The 14,396-nt window shown below is 33.9% G+C and overlaps 1 protein-coding gene across 1 annotated transcript; it reads left to right on the forward strand.

The window, feature by feature from the left end:
* The first annotated feature begins 6,259 nt into the window (after window positions 1–6,259).
* On the forward strand, window positions 6,260–12,485 carry LOC137809073 (uncharacterized). Its single transcript, XM_068610215.1, has 8 exons — window positions 6,260–6,648; window positions 8,316–8,602; window positions 8,976–8,994; window positions 9,060–9,306; window positions 9,799–10,192; window positions 10,392–10,395; window positions 10,791–11,483; window positions 11,939–12,485. Exons 1-8 carry the CDS (start codon window positions 6,260–6,262, stop codon window positions 12,483–12,485), a joined length of 2,580 nt encoding a protein of 859 aa, XP_068466316.1.
* Window positions 12,486–14,396: the final 1,911 nt, after the last annotated feature.

Genomic DNA, 14,396 nt, shown 5'->3' on the forward strand with positions numbered 1-14,396 from the left:
TTCTTCATTTGTGGATCCAAAGATGATATCATCCACATACACTTATACAAGTATAATGTCTTCTCTTTTCTTCTTTATGAACAAGGTTCTATCAGAGGTGCCACGATTATAACCTTGAGAAAGCAGAAATTCACTTAGCCTCTCACATCCGTTTGGAATAACTTGAATCCTTTTAAGCTGGAAAATGCTAAGAGAAGTCTGACAGATTCTAGTCATGCTATTGGTGCATAAGTTTCATCAAAATCTATTCCCTATTTTTGGTTGTAGCCCTTAGCAACCAGCCTTGCCTTATTTATGGTGATAGCCCCATGTTCATCCATCTTGTTTTTGTACATCCATTTGGTTCCTATGATGTTCATCTCACGTGTTCTTGGAACTAAGGACCATACTTCATTGTATTCAAACTGGTTTAGCTCTTCCTGCATAGCTGCTATCCATTTGTTGTCTTGTAGAGCTTCCTCTAGATTTCTTGGCTCTACCCATGAAACAAAAGTCATTGTCCCAAATAAATTGTTAGGAGAGTTCCTTGTTGAGACCCCTTTTTCAATTTTACCAATCATATTTTCAAGTGTGAGATCCCTGGGAGTTTTCCACTTTTTAGGCAATCATGCATTCACAATAGATTCTTTGACAACACATGTATCAGTTGCATTAAAATCAATAGATTGATTCTTTTGAAGAATGGTTCTTAAATCATCTACATCAGGTTCATCCAGAACAGATTTAGGCACATTACAATCAGATTCACCAAACACCACATGCATAGATTCTTCCACAGTAAGCAATCTTTTGTTATACACCCTGTAAGCATGTCCATTTATAGCACAACCAATATGCATTCCTTCATCAGATTTAAGATCAAATTTGCCCAGATTATCTTTGCCATTATTCAAAATAAAGCATTTGCAACCAAAGACCCTAAGATGACTAATGCTAGGCTTTCTACCTCTATAAAGTTTATATGGAGCTTTCTTAAGAATAGGTCTAATCAATGTTTTGTTAAGCACATAAGAAGGAGTGTATATTGCATATGCCCAAAAATATTTAGGTAGGTTAGATTCATTTAACATGGTCCTAGCTAATTCCTTTAGAGATCTATTCTTCCTTTCAACTACACCATTCTGTTGGGGTGTCCTAGGAGCATAATAACTATGTATGATCCCATGTTTTTCACAAAACCTATCAAAATTTGCATTTTGAAACTCTCCCCCATGATCACTACGAATCTGTTTTATGCTATTTTCATTTTCATTATGCAGAACCTTAGCCAGTTTCTTAAAAGCTTTATATGCATCATTTTTAGAAGTAAGAAAAAGAATCCATGTATATCTTGAGAAATCATCAACAATCACCAAAGCATAAAAGTTTCCAACTAAATTAGTAGTCTTAGAAGGTCCAAACAAATCCATATGCAGAACATCCAAAGTTTTATTTGTAGAAATCATATCCTTTGTTTTAAAAGAAGTTCTTGTTTGTTTACCCTTTACACATGCATCACACAATCTGTTATCTTGAAACTTTAGATTTGGTAAACTAGAAACAAGATCCTTAGATTTCAACTTATTCAAGTGATTGGTATGGATATGAGCTAACCTCCTATGCCACAACCAAGACTCATCACTTTTTGATAATAAACATTCATTTTCAGAACAATTGTTCATAATATCTAAGAGATAGATGTTGTTTACCCTTCTACCTGTGAACAACACCTTACCAGAAATTTCATTTGAAATTGTAGAGGTGTTGGCTTCAAAATTAACCTTGTAGCCCTTGTCACAAAGTTGGCTAATACTTAGAAGACTATGCTTTAGTCCTTCTACATATAAGACATTCTCAATTGTGGTTGAATTTTGAGTACCCACATTTCCTCTTCCAAGAATCCTTCCTCTATTGTTATCTCTATATGTGTCATGCCCTTCAGCTTTAAATTTCAGACTTGTGAACTGAGCCAATCACCAGTCATATGCTTTGAGCATCTGCTATCCAAGTACCACTGGTTTTTCCTACTGTTTTTCTACAAAAGAGATTTAACACATATGGTACCCCTGTTTAGTCTAGGGTCGAACAAGATTAATAACTTTCCTTAGGAAGCCATTTGGCCAATCCTTTAGGAACAATATACCTTCTAGCTTTACATGTTTTAGAGATATGTCCAGATTTCATACAGTAAAAGCAAGATGCAGAATACATTGTATTTGAACTGTTAAAAGAAGAAAAACCTGTTTTGGTAGGAACAAAAAAACTGGACAGCTTTTTAACATTGTTCTTTATTCTAGGATTATATTCTAGCCCATTTTTATTAAAAACAACATTTTGTGATCCCAGTAATGTTTCAAGATTTTCTCTTCCTTTGGTGAAATTTGATAAGGTTTTCAGCAAATATTCAAGTTGTTTTTCCAGCTTCTTACAGTTTTCATAGGTTTTTATAGATTCATGTAAACATGTCAATTCAAGACTAACCAAATCAGTTTTAGCTTTCTGTAATTCTTCCTCCAGTGACTTGACCTTAGGTTCAAGTACTTTGTTTACTTTGTTCAATTTGTTACATATGACAACCAATATGTTTGCTTCATCATGTGTTTCCTTAAAGGCAATTAACAGCTGATCATAACTTTAACAAAGATCCCTTTTAAACAATTCCCCCTCTCGTTTAAGGCCATATATTCTAACAATTGGCATCAAGAGCTTGGTACTTGTAAAATATTCAAGTTTGATCCTAAAATATTTTTACTATGGCTGAAAAACTACCTTTTGAGGAGGGTGCTCCAATTAACAGGCCACTTTTGGTTTTGTGGTTTGAATTATAAGTTTTGGAAGGTTAGAATGAAAATCTTTGTTGAATCTATTGATAAAGGAATTTGGGATGCAATTGAAAATGACCCTTTTATTCCTAAATTTGAAAAGGATGGATCTTCTACTAAAAAACCTTGGTCCCAATGGACTGATAAAGAAAATAGAAAGGCCAAGTTTGATTGCATTGCAAAGAATATCATAACCTCTGCTGTGAACTCTACTGAATTTTTCAGGATTTCACAATGTGAATCAGCTAAAGAAATGTGGGACACTCTAGAAGTTATTCATGAAGGGACAAATGAGAACGAAGAGAAAATGCTTAGCCTGCTGTTTAAGAAACTCAGAAAATTCTTAAAGAAAAAAGTCAACAAAAATGACTTATCCAAAAGGTATGATAACAAAAACTCTACTAAGGTTAACACTAACAAATATGCATACTTTGGATGTGGTGAACAGGGACATACTAAAGCTGAATGTCTAAACAAAGAAAAGAAGAACTTCAAGAAACATGAGAAGAAAGGAAAATCAAGAAAAACTTGCAATGATGACTCATCAAGCTCCTCTTCAAGTAAAGATGAAAAATCCAATCTATGTTTGATGGCTAAAAAGGAAGATGATTCAAGCAGTGAAAGCAGTGTGAGTTCTTGTACCTCTTTAAATGTTGAAAACTATAGTCAATTGCTTCAAGGTTTTAAAGAAACTCATGAAGAAGCTAACTGATTGGCTCTCTTGAACAACCGATTGAAAGGAATGAACAACTGGCTTGAAAACAGAGTCAAGGCACTGGAAGAAGAATTGGAAAATTCAAAAACTGATTTTGAAAATCTTGAAATGCTTTATAAAAACTCTTCTTCCAAGTGTGACTCTCTTGTTTGCGAAAATTGTGAATCTCTAGAAAAGAAGGTTCACTACCTTGTAAAGACTATGTATAAGCTTTCAAAGGGTAAATCCAACTTTGAGAATGTCGTGACATCTCAAAATTGTGTTTTGGGAAAAGCAGGATTGGGTTTTAATCCACAGAACAAGTTTTCAAACTCTTTTTCAAAAGTGCCAGAAAAAACAACCGATTGAAAGATCGAAACAACCGATTGTTACATGTTTTTACTGCATGAAGAGAGGCCACTCAGTTAGGTTCGGTAAAATTAGGAAATATTCTGTTCCTAAAGGTATTATGAGATGGATCCCCAAAATTTCTGAAGTTCCCAATGATGAATGTAAATCAAAAGGACCCACATTTGTAAGGGGACCAAATCTTTGCATTTGAATTTGCCTTTTGCAGGGAAAATTGATGGAAAACATGCAGCTGTGGTACCTGGATAGTGGCTGTTCCAAACACATGACTGGAGATAAATCTAAGTTTGTGAACATCATCTTCAAACAAGAAGGGCATGTGACATATGGAGACAACAACAAAGGAAGGATTCTTGGAAGAGGGTCTATAGGAGACAAGAGTATCTTGCTGATTCATGATGTCTTGTATGTGGAAGGACTAAAACACAACCTGCTTAGCATTAGCTAACTGTGTGACCAGGGTTATCAAGTCATCTTTAAGCCAAACTCTTGTGAAATTTGCCTTCCCAATTCAAAGGAAGTAATGTTGATTGGTAAAAGAATCAACAATGTCTATCTCTTAGATATCTCTTCTCCTTGTTCCATTGGTTGTCTTCTTTCTAAACATGATGAATATTGGTTATGACATAGAAGAATAGCTCACATTCACATGAATCATTTGAACAAATTGATTTCAAAAGATCTTGTGATAGGGTTTTCCAAACTTAAGTTTGAGAAGGACAACATATGTGAAGCATGTCAAAAAGGGAAACAAATTAAAAATTCCTTCAAACTTAAAAATGTTGTTTCATCTTCAAAACCCCTTGAGCTGTTTCACATGGATTTGTTTGGCCCTTCAAGAACCATGAGTCTTGGTGGCAACTATTATTCTCTTGCTATTGCTGATGATTTTTCTAGGTACACATGGACACTCTTCTTGGAATCAAAGAGTGATGCTTTCTCTGCCTTCAAAAAGCTTGCTAGAAGTTTACAAAACATAAAAAATAGCAACATTGGCTCAATAAGGAGTGATCATGTAGGGGAATTTCAAAATGAGAAATTCAGCAAATACTGTGAGAAGACGGGGATCATGCACAATTTTTATGCACCAAGAACTCTTCAACAGAATGGTGTAGTGGAAAGAAAGAACAGATCTCTTGAAGAGTTAGCAAGAACCATGCTAAGTGAATCTTCCCTACCCAAATATTTTTGAGTTGATGTTGTTAGTACCTCTTGTTATGTGATGAATATAGTACTAATAAGGCCAATCTTGAAGAAAACTCCTTATGATCTCTTCAATGGAAGGAAGCCAAGCATTAGTCACCTAAAAGTGTTTGGATGCAGCTGCTTCGTTCTGAATAATGGGAAAGAAAATCTGGGAAAGTTTGATGAAAAAGCGGACAATGGCATTTTTATTGGCTATTCCTCAAATAGTCATGCTTATAGGGTCTACAACAAGAGGCTCATGATTGTCGAAGAATCTGTTCATGTGGTGTTTGATGAAGTTGATCATAAAGATTTGAAATCCTCAAAGAACAACACAAAAGAGGATGAACAAAACATCATTATGCAGAAGTTGGACTCCTATCCAGAAAAACAACCGATTGATTCGTCGAAACAACCGATTGAAATTTTGTAGCAGGATGTGTTGCCTAAAGAATGGAGAATTCCAAGGGATCTGTCAGTGGAAAACATCATTGGGAAGATAAAGGAGGGTGTTTCTACACGTAGTTCTGTCTCAAACTTCTGCAGGCACACAACTTTCGTCTCTCAAGTTGAACCAAAGTCAATTGAAGAAGCTCTTAAGGATGAGAAATGAGTGGATGCAATGCATGAAGAGATGAATCAGTTTACTAGGAATGATGTGTGGTTTCTTGTTCCCAACTCAGATGAGATGAATATCATTGGATCTAAATGGGTCTTCAAAAATAAGTTAGATGAGGCTGGTGTGATTACTAGAAATAAGGCAAGGCTAGTTGCCAAAGGTTATAATCAAGAAAAAGGAATTGATTATAGTGAAACGTTTGCTCGTGTTGCAAGATTAGAAGTTGTAAGGTTGTTGCTGGCTTTTGCTTGTATGAGTGGATTCAAACTATTTCAAATGGATGTAAAGAGTGCTTTTCTCAATGGAATTATCAATGAAGAAGTCTATGTTGAGCAACCACCGGGCTTTGAAGATCATCAACATCCCAATCATGTTTATAAGTTGAAAAAGGCATTGTATGGGCTTAAGCAAACTCCAAGGCAGTGAGGCTTAATAACTTTCTTTTATCTAATGGCTTTGAGAGAGGGATGATTGAAAAAACTCTCTTCATCAAGAAGGAAAATTCAGAAATTATTTTTGGTCCAAATCTATGTTGATGACATCATTTTTGGTGCTACCAAAGATAGTTTATGTGAGGAATTTGTAGCTGCCATGCAAGATGAATTTGAAATGTCCATGATGGGGGAGCTTTCATTCTTTCTTGAACTGCAGGTCAAGCAATCCAAAGAAGGAATTTTCCCATGTCAATCAAAGTATTGCAAAGAAATTCTCAAGAAATTTGAATTGGAAAGTTGCAAAGAAGCTAGCACACCTATGCCTTCAAGCTGTTACAAGGATGCTGATGTTGCTGGAAAAGAGGTAGATCAAACAAAATATAGAGGGTTAATTGGTTCCTTACTCTATCTCACAGCAAGTAGACCGAATATCATGTTTGTCACGTGTCTTTGTGCAAGATATCAAGCAAATCCAAAGGAATCTCATCTCAAGGGTGCAAAAAGAATCCTCAAATATCTCAAAGGAAAAATCAATGTTGCTTTATGGTATCCTTCTTACTCTCCTATACACTTAATTGGATATTCAGATTCTGATTTTGTAGGGTGTAAGCTGGACCAAAAAGCACAAGTGGCACTTGTCATCTTCTTAGATCAAGTCTCATTTCTTGGCATAGTAAGAAACAAGCTTGTGTAGCTCTTTCCACTGCAGAAGCTGAATACATAGCTGCTGGAAGTTGTTGTGCACAAATTCTTTGGCTTAAACAACAGTTGGAAGATTTTGGTTTGAAGATCAGCAAGGTTCCTTTGCTTTGTGACAATACAAGTGCGATAAATCTCACCAAAAATCAAATTCAGCACTCAAGAACAAAGCACATTTAGATTCGTCATCACTTCATAAGAGATCATGTGAACAATGTGTTGAAGATGGGAAGCTTTGATGTGTCAAATCCTCATGAAGATTGAAGCTGTGTGATGTTTTAGGTTTAGGTTTAGGTTTTGGTATGGGGTTTAGAATCTTTGTAAGATCAGTATTGATTCTCAAACAAAGCTTATTTCAATCTGTTTTAAAGATTAAAGTGTTTTTCCATGGAAAGGGAAAAACAACCGATTAAAGTTTCGAGATAATCGGTTGTTTGTCACTTAGCTGGCAAAGGGGTTTTAAAACTGTTTTTTGAATCAGTTGTATAACTGAAAAAACCATTAAACCGGTCAAATCGTGGTTTTAACCGATTAAATGTATGTGTTCATAATAGTTTTTTGAATTGAATGTTCAAAATTGTCATCAACGTTAGCTTTTTAAGGTTTATAAAATGAGTCTTCTTTTGAACGTAAAGAGATTGATGAAACAGAAAAATTTGATACTCTGATTGTGATTGATTTGAGAAGTTACAAACTGTTTGTGAAAAGCTTTTTACCAAAGTTTTAGCAAGATTGCTATGATTCAAAGAACTGATCATTAGGGTTCTGGTGTATTGTGATTCCAGGTGTTTTCTATTCCTGTTCAAGTTCTTGTAATTGTTCATATAACTCTCTGTATAACTGCTGTAAAATCCTGTAAAGTCAGTGTGATTCTGGCTTGAGGTATTTGTTGTATGCAAAGAGGGTGAGTAGCCTTTGTAGGATTCAAAGTCACCTCTTTGTAATCTGTGATTGGTTGCATAGTGACTACTCAGTGGTTTGACTGAAGACTGGATGTAGCTCTTGGATAGAGTGAACCAGTATAATCTCTGTGTGGAATTCTCTCTATCTCTTCCCCCATTATCTGTTTGATATTTTCTGTTGTCATAAACAACCGGTTGAAACATATTTTTAACCGATTAAAATTCTGCTACATGTTTCTGTTTGGTATTTTAATTAGCTTTCTGAATTGTTTTTCTGAGTTGATTGTTAAAGTTTCATTCTACGCAAAGTATTTGAGAAAATCTTTTGAAAACAATTCACCCCTCCTCTTGTTCAAGCCATCAAACCTAACAATTGGCATCAAGAGTAAGGTTCTTGAAAGTTACTCAAGTTTTAAATTCTGTTTTTTGAAAATCTTTTCATGGCTGAAAAAAGTTTTTCCGGGGAAGGTGCCACTTTGAATAAACAACCTTTGTTTTGTGGTAAAAACTACCCTATTTCTTACATAAGAATGAAGTTCTTTATTAAATCCTTAGATAAGAATATTTGGAATGCTATTTCAAATAATACCTATGCGTTATCTCAAATACTAGTAATGCTAGTAATACTAGTACTGCTGGTAATAATAGTAATGCTGGTACTGCTAGTAATACTAGTAATGCTAGTAATACTAGTAATACTAGTAATACTAGAACTGCTACTAATACTAGTACTGATAGTAACACTAGTACTGCTAGTAATACCAATACTGCTAGTAATACCAATACTGCTATTAGTATTGCTGGTAATACTAGTACTGTTGGTAATCCTAGTACTGCTGGTAATCCTAGTACTGCTAGTAATCATAGTAATGCTAGTACTGCTAGTAATACTAGTACAGGTATTAATACTAGTACCACTACTAATACTAGTACTGCTAGTAATACTAGTAATACAAGTATTGCTAGTAATACTAGTACTACTAGTAATACTAGTAATACAAGTACTGCTAGTAATTCTAGTAATACTAGTACTGCTAATAATACTAGTAATACTAGTACTGCTAGTAATACTAGTACTGCTAGTAATACTAGTACTGCTAGTAATACTAGTACTGCTAGTAATACTAGTACTGCTAGTAATACTAGTACTGCTAGTAATACTAGTACTGCTAGTAATACTAGTACTGCTAGTAATACTAGTACTGCTAGTAATACTAGTACTGCTAGTAATACTAATACTGCTAGTAATACTAGTACTCCTACTAACACTAGTACTAGTACTGCTAGTACTGTTAGTAGTGCTAGTAACAGTAGTACTCCTACTAACACTAATACTCGTACTGCTATTAATACTAGTACTAGAACTAATACTAGTACTACTAGTAATTCTAGTACTATTAGTGATACTAGTAATACAAGTACTCCTACTAATAAAAGTACTGCTAGTAATACCAATACTGCTGGTGATACTACTACTGCTAGTAATACCAGTATTGCTAGTGATACTACTACTGCTAGTGATACTAGTATTGCTAGTAATACGAGTACTGCTAATGATACTACTATTGCTAGTAATACTAGGACTGCTACTAAAACTAGTACTGTTAGCAATACTAGTACTGAATAGTAATACTAGTACTGCTAGTAATACTAGTACTGCTAGAAATACTAGTACTGCTAGTAATACTAGTAATAATAGTAATGCTAGTAATATTAGTACTGCTAGAAATACTAGTACTACTAGTAATACAAGTACTGCTAATAATTCTAGTAATACTTGTACTGCAAGTAATACTAGTACTGCTAGTAATACTAGTACTGCTAGTAATACTAGTACTGCTAGTAATACTAGTACTGCTAGTAATACAAGTACTTCTAGTAATACAAGTACTGCTAGTAATACAAGTACTGCTAGTAATACTAGTACTGCTAGTAATACTAGTAATACTAGTATTGCTAGTAATTCTAGTACTGCTAGTAATACTAATACTGCTAGTAATACTACTATTGCTAGTACTACTAGTCATTATAGTACTCCAAGTAATACTAGTAATACAAGTACTGTTAGTAATTCTAGTAATACAAGTACTTCTAGAATTCTTGTAATGCAAGTAATACTAGTACATCTAATAATACAAGTAATACTAGTACTTATAGTAATACAAGTAATACTAGTACTTCTAATAATACTAGTAATTCTAGTACTGCTAGTAATTATAGTAATACGAGTACTGCTAGTAATTCTAGTAATACGAGCACTGCTAGTAATTCTAGTAATACTAGTACTGCAAGTAATACTAGTACTGCTAGTTATACTAGTGCTGCTAGAAATACTAGTACTGCAAGTAATACTAGTACTGCTAGTAATACTAGTACTGCTAGCAATACTAGTACTGCTAGCAATACTAGTACTGCTAGCAATACTAGTACGACTAGTAATACTAGTACTGGTAGTTATACTAGTACTGCTAGAAATACTAGTACTGCAAGTAATACTAGTACTGCTAGAAATACTAGTACTGCAAGTAATACTAGTACTGCTAGTAATACTAGTAATACAAGTACTTCTAGTAATACTAGTACTACTAGTAATATTAGTAATACAAGTACTGTTAGTAATTATAGTAATACTAGTCCTGCAAGTAATACTAGTAGTGCTACTAATACTTGTACAACTACTAATACTAGTACTGTTAGTAATACATGTACTGCTAGTAATACTAGTACTGCTAGTAATACTAATACTGCTAGTAATACTAGTACTGCGAGATATACTAATACTGCTAGTAATACAAGTCTTGCTAGTAATACAAGTACTGCTAGTAATTTTAGTACTACTAGTAATACAAGAACTGCTAGTAATTCTAGTTATAGTAGTACTGCAAGTAATACTAGTCCTGCTAGTAATACTTGTACTAGTACTAGTACTGCAAGTAATACTAGTACTACTAGTAATACAAGAACTGCTAGTAATTCTAGTTATACTAGTACTGCAAGTAATACTAGTACTGCTAGTAATACTAGTACTGCGAGATATACTAGTACTGCTAGTAATACAAGTCTTGCTAGTACTGCTAGTACTACTAGTACTGCTAGTAATACTAGTACTGCTAGTAATACTAGTACTGCTAGTAATACTAGTACTGCTAGTAATACTACTACTCCTATTAATACCAGTACTGCTAGTAATACTATTACTTCTAGTAATACTAGTATTGCTTGTAATACTATTACTGCTTGTAATACTAGTACTGCTAGTAATACATGTACTGCTAGTAATACTAGTACTGCTAGTAATACTAATACTGCTAGTAATACTAGTACTGCGAGTTATACTAATACTGCTAGTAATACAAGTCTTGCTAGTAATACAAGTACTGCTAGTAATTTTAGTACTACTAGTAATACAAGAACTGCTAGTAATTCTAGTAATACTAGTACTGCAAGTAATACTAGTTCTGCTAGTAATACTTGTACAACTACTAATACTAGTACTGCTAGTAATACTTGCACTGCTAGTAATACTAGTACTGCTAGTAATACTAGTACTGCGAGATACACTAGTACTGCTAGTAATACAAGTCTTGCTAGTACTGCTAGTACTACTAGTACTGCTAGTAATACTAGTACTGCTAGTAATACTAGTACTCCTATTAATACTAGTACTGCTACTTCTAGTAATACTAGTAGTGCTTGTAATACTATTACTGCTTTTAATACTAGTACTGCTAATAATAGTAGTTCTGCTAGTAATACTAGTACTGCAGGTAATGCTAGACTGCTAGTAATTCTAGTAATACTAGTACTGGAAGGAATACTAGTACTGCTACTATTACTAGTACTGCTAGTAATACCAATACTGCTAGTAATACTAGTACTGCTAGTAATACTAGTACTGCTAGAAATACTAGTACTGCTAGTAATACTAGTTCTGCTAGTAATCTTAGTACTGCAAGTAATACCAGTACTGCTAGTAATTCTAGTAAAACTAGTACTACAAGTAATACTAGTTCTGCCAGTAATACTAGTACTGCAAGTAATACTAGTAATACTATTACTGCTAGTAATACGAGTACTGCTAGTAATACGAGTACTGCTAGTAATACAAGTACTGCTAGTAATACTAAAACTGCTAGTAATACTTCGACTGCTAGTAATACCAGTACTGCTAGTAATACCAGTACTGCTAGTAATACCAGTATTGCTAGTAATACTAGTACTGCTAGTAATATTAGGTCTGCTAGTAATACTTGTACTGCTAGTAATACTAGTAATGCTAGTACTGCTAGTAATACTAGTAATACTAGTTCTGCTAGTTATATTAGTACTGCAAGTAATACTAGTTCTGCTAGTAATACTAATACTTCTAGTTATACTAGTTCCGCTAGTAAAACTAGTACTGCTAGTAATACTAGTAATGCTAGTAATGCCTGTATTGCTAGTAATACTAGTATTGTTAGTACTGCTGGTAATACTAGTACTGTGAGTAACTTTAGTACGGGTAGTAATACTAGTACTGCAAGTAATACTAGCACTACTAGTTATGTTAGTAATACTACTGCTGCTGGTAATACTAGTACTGCTAGTAATACTAGTAATGCTAGTAATAGTTGTACTGGTAGTAATACTAGTACTGCTAGTAATATTAGTTCTGCTAGTAATACTAGTACCTCTAGTAATACTAGTACTGCTGGTAATACTAGTACTGCTATTAATACTAGTTATATCAGAGGAACAAAGGGTGTATTTGTAGACAACTCAAGCCAAGTTTCAGCATCTTGATGATCTGATTTAGGTTGTTCAGTTGCAGTTGGCAGAACTGTATTACAAAGATTAGAAGTGCCTTGTTTCTATGCTTATGTTTCTTCTAGCTTAGGCTTTTGCATTCTGTTTCTGTTGAACAATTTGTAATGCTTTCTGCGTTTTTATGTTTGATTGTTATCCGGTTTTATATTTCTCAATGCTGTTTGATGAGTCCAAAGGGGGAGAAAAATAGCTCACCATCCTAGGAAGAGCTAGGTGATACAGGGAGTTACAATTTGCACCTTAAAACTGTTTCATGTTATGAATTGTTTCAACTTTTGTAGTTTGATGTTTGGTGCAATACAGGTGTTGTCCTTCTCTTAAAGCAACTGAGCTCTGGGAATTTGTCTCCATCAAACAGGGGGAGATTGTTGAAGATGGATGCTGTCCCTTCAAGATAAAGTGTTTGATGAAGCCAAATGTGTAATTTTCCTTAGTGTTTGTATTTTGCTTTAAGGATGTCTTAGGTATAGATTAAAGGTTGTTTAAAGTGGGTTGTTTGCTGGGTAAGCCACCTCTTAACCCCTGACCATGTGATAAGAGCAAGCACAAGTTCTATGAAAATGTTTTTCACATGTTTTGCAAAAATATCCTTTACTGCATAGAAAATGAATCTGTTCTTCCCTAAATGAATAAATTCTTTTCTTAAACTAATGCCTTGATTAAGTGTTTTTGAAAATCATTTTTTATGCATCAATTATCTTAATTAAGTTTTCATTCCTTCAAAACGACTGTGTTTCACTTGTTAAAAAGTTCTTATTATCGTTTTGAAAATGAATCTATTCTTTTGTAAATGAATAGATTCTTTTTAGTCTGGTGCCATGTTTCTCTTAAACGGTTTTTCACAGTTTTATCTTTGCACCAGGGAGTTTGACTAAGTCTTCTACATCTAAAAAAATCTGTCACTGCTCTCGAACTTATTTTCAATCTGTTCTTTTTATAACTGCTTTAACTGTTTTTTCAAAGTCAGTTATAAAATGTTTCTTATAAAAGGAGAGTTGTTTCAAACTTGAAGTTAATGTTGAGTAAACAAGTTTTAAAACAAAGATTGAGTGTTTTGCATTGAATAAGTACGTGTTCTTGAAGGATTTTCAAAACCAGAAACTGTGTTTGTTCTTGCTTGGTTCTAAGGCTTGGTTGGAGGTGTTGTCACATTGTGTGCAATCTGTTCTACTGGTTTAAGTCAGATTTCTGCATTCTCTATCAGGTGTATTCATTTCATATCTCAATTTCTTGTAAAGTGTGTTTGTAAAACTCTTCTTGATAGGGTTTCTTGAAGAGTTGTGTGTGCTGGAATAGTTTTTCAGCAAAGTGTGCCAAATTTCTTGTAAGGTTCAAGAATAGTGGCTAAGTAAGTGTTTTGATTCGTTTGTTTAGTGGATTTCACCTTGAATTAGGTGATACTGGAGGTAGCTCATTTGAGTGAACCAGTATAATCGTTGTGTGTTCAATTTCTCTTCATCCCTGCACTCTTTTACTGCTTTATCTGTCAGAAATTAAATTTTTTCAATTGAAAATAAATCTGTTCTTTCTGGGCTTGTTTGTTCTGTTCTTGATTTCTGCAAAATCTGTTTTGGTTCTTTTAAAAAGTGTATGAACTATTGAATACAACTGGAACTGTTTGATTGTGGAAGTTTACCCAATTAATTGTCAAACTTGTAATTGAACGTTTATCACTTGCTTTAAAAGTTGAAAAGTTCACTGATTTTGTTTTTCATTGTTTCTCTCTAAAATTCCATGTGAGTGTAGCTTGCAAATCAATCTGCTTAAAATTAAAATCACTTAACTAATATAAACGTTTTAATACATAAGCACTACAAAAATAAATCTGTTCATTGTTAAATAAATCGATTTATTTTCTTTGTATTGTCCTAAAAACTGAATTTGTTC

Source organism: Phaseolus vulgaris, chromosome 2, assembly GCF_000499845.2.
Source record: "Phaseolus vulgaris cultivar G19833 chromosome 2, P. vulgaris v2.0, whole genome shotgun sequence".
In the NCBI taxonomy this organism is placed as follows: Eukaryota; Viridiplantae; Streptophyta; class Magnoliopsida; order Fabales; family Fabaceae; genus Phaseolus; species Phaseolus vulgaris.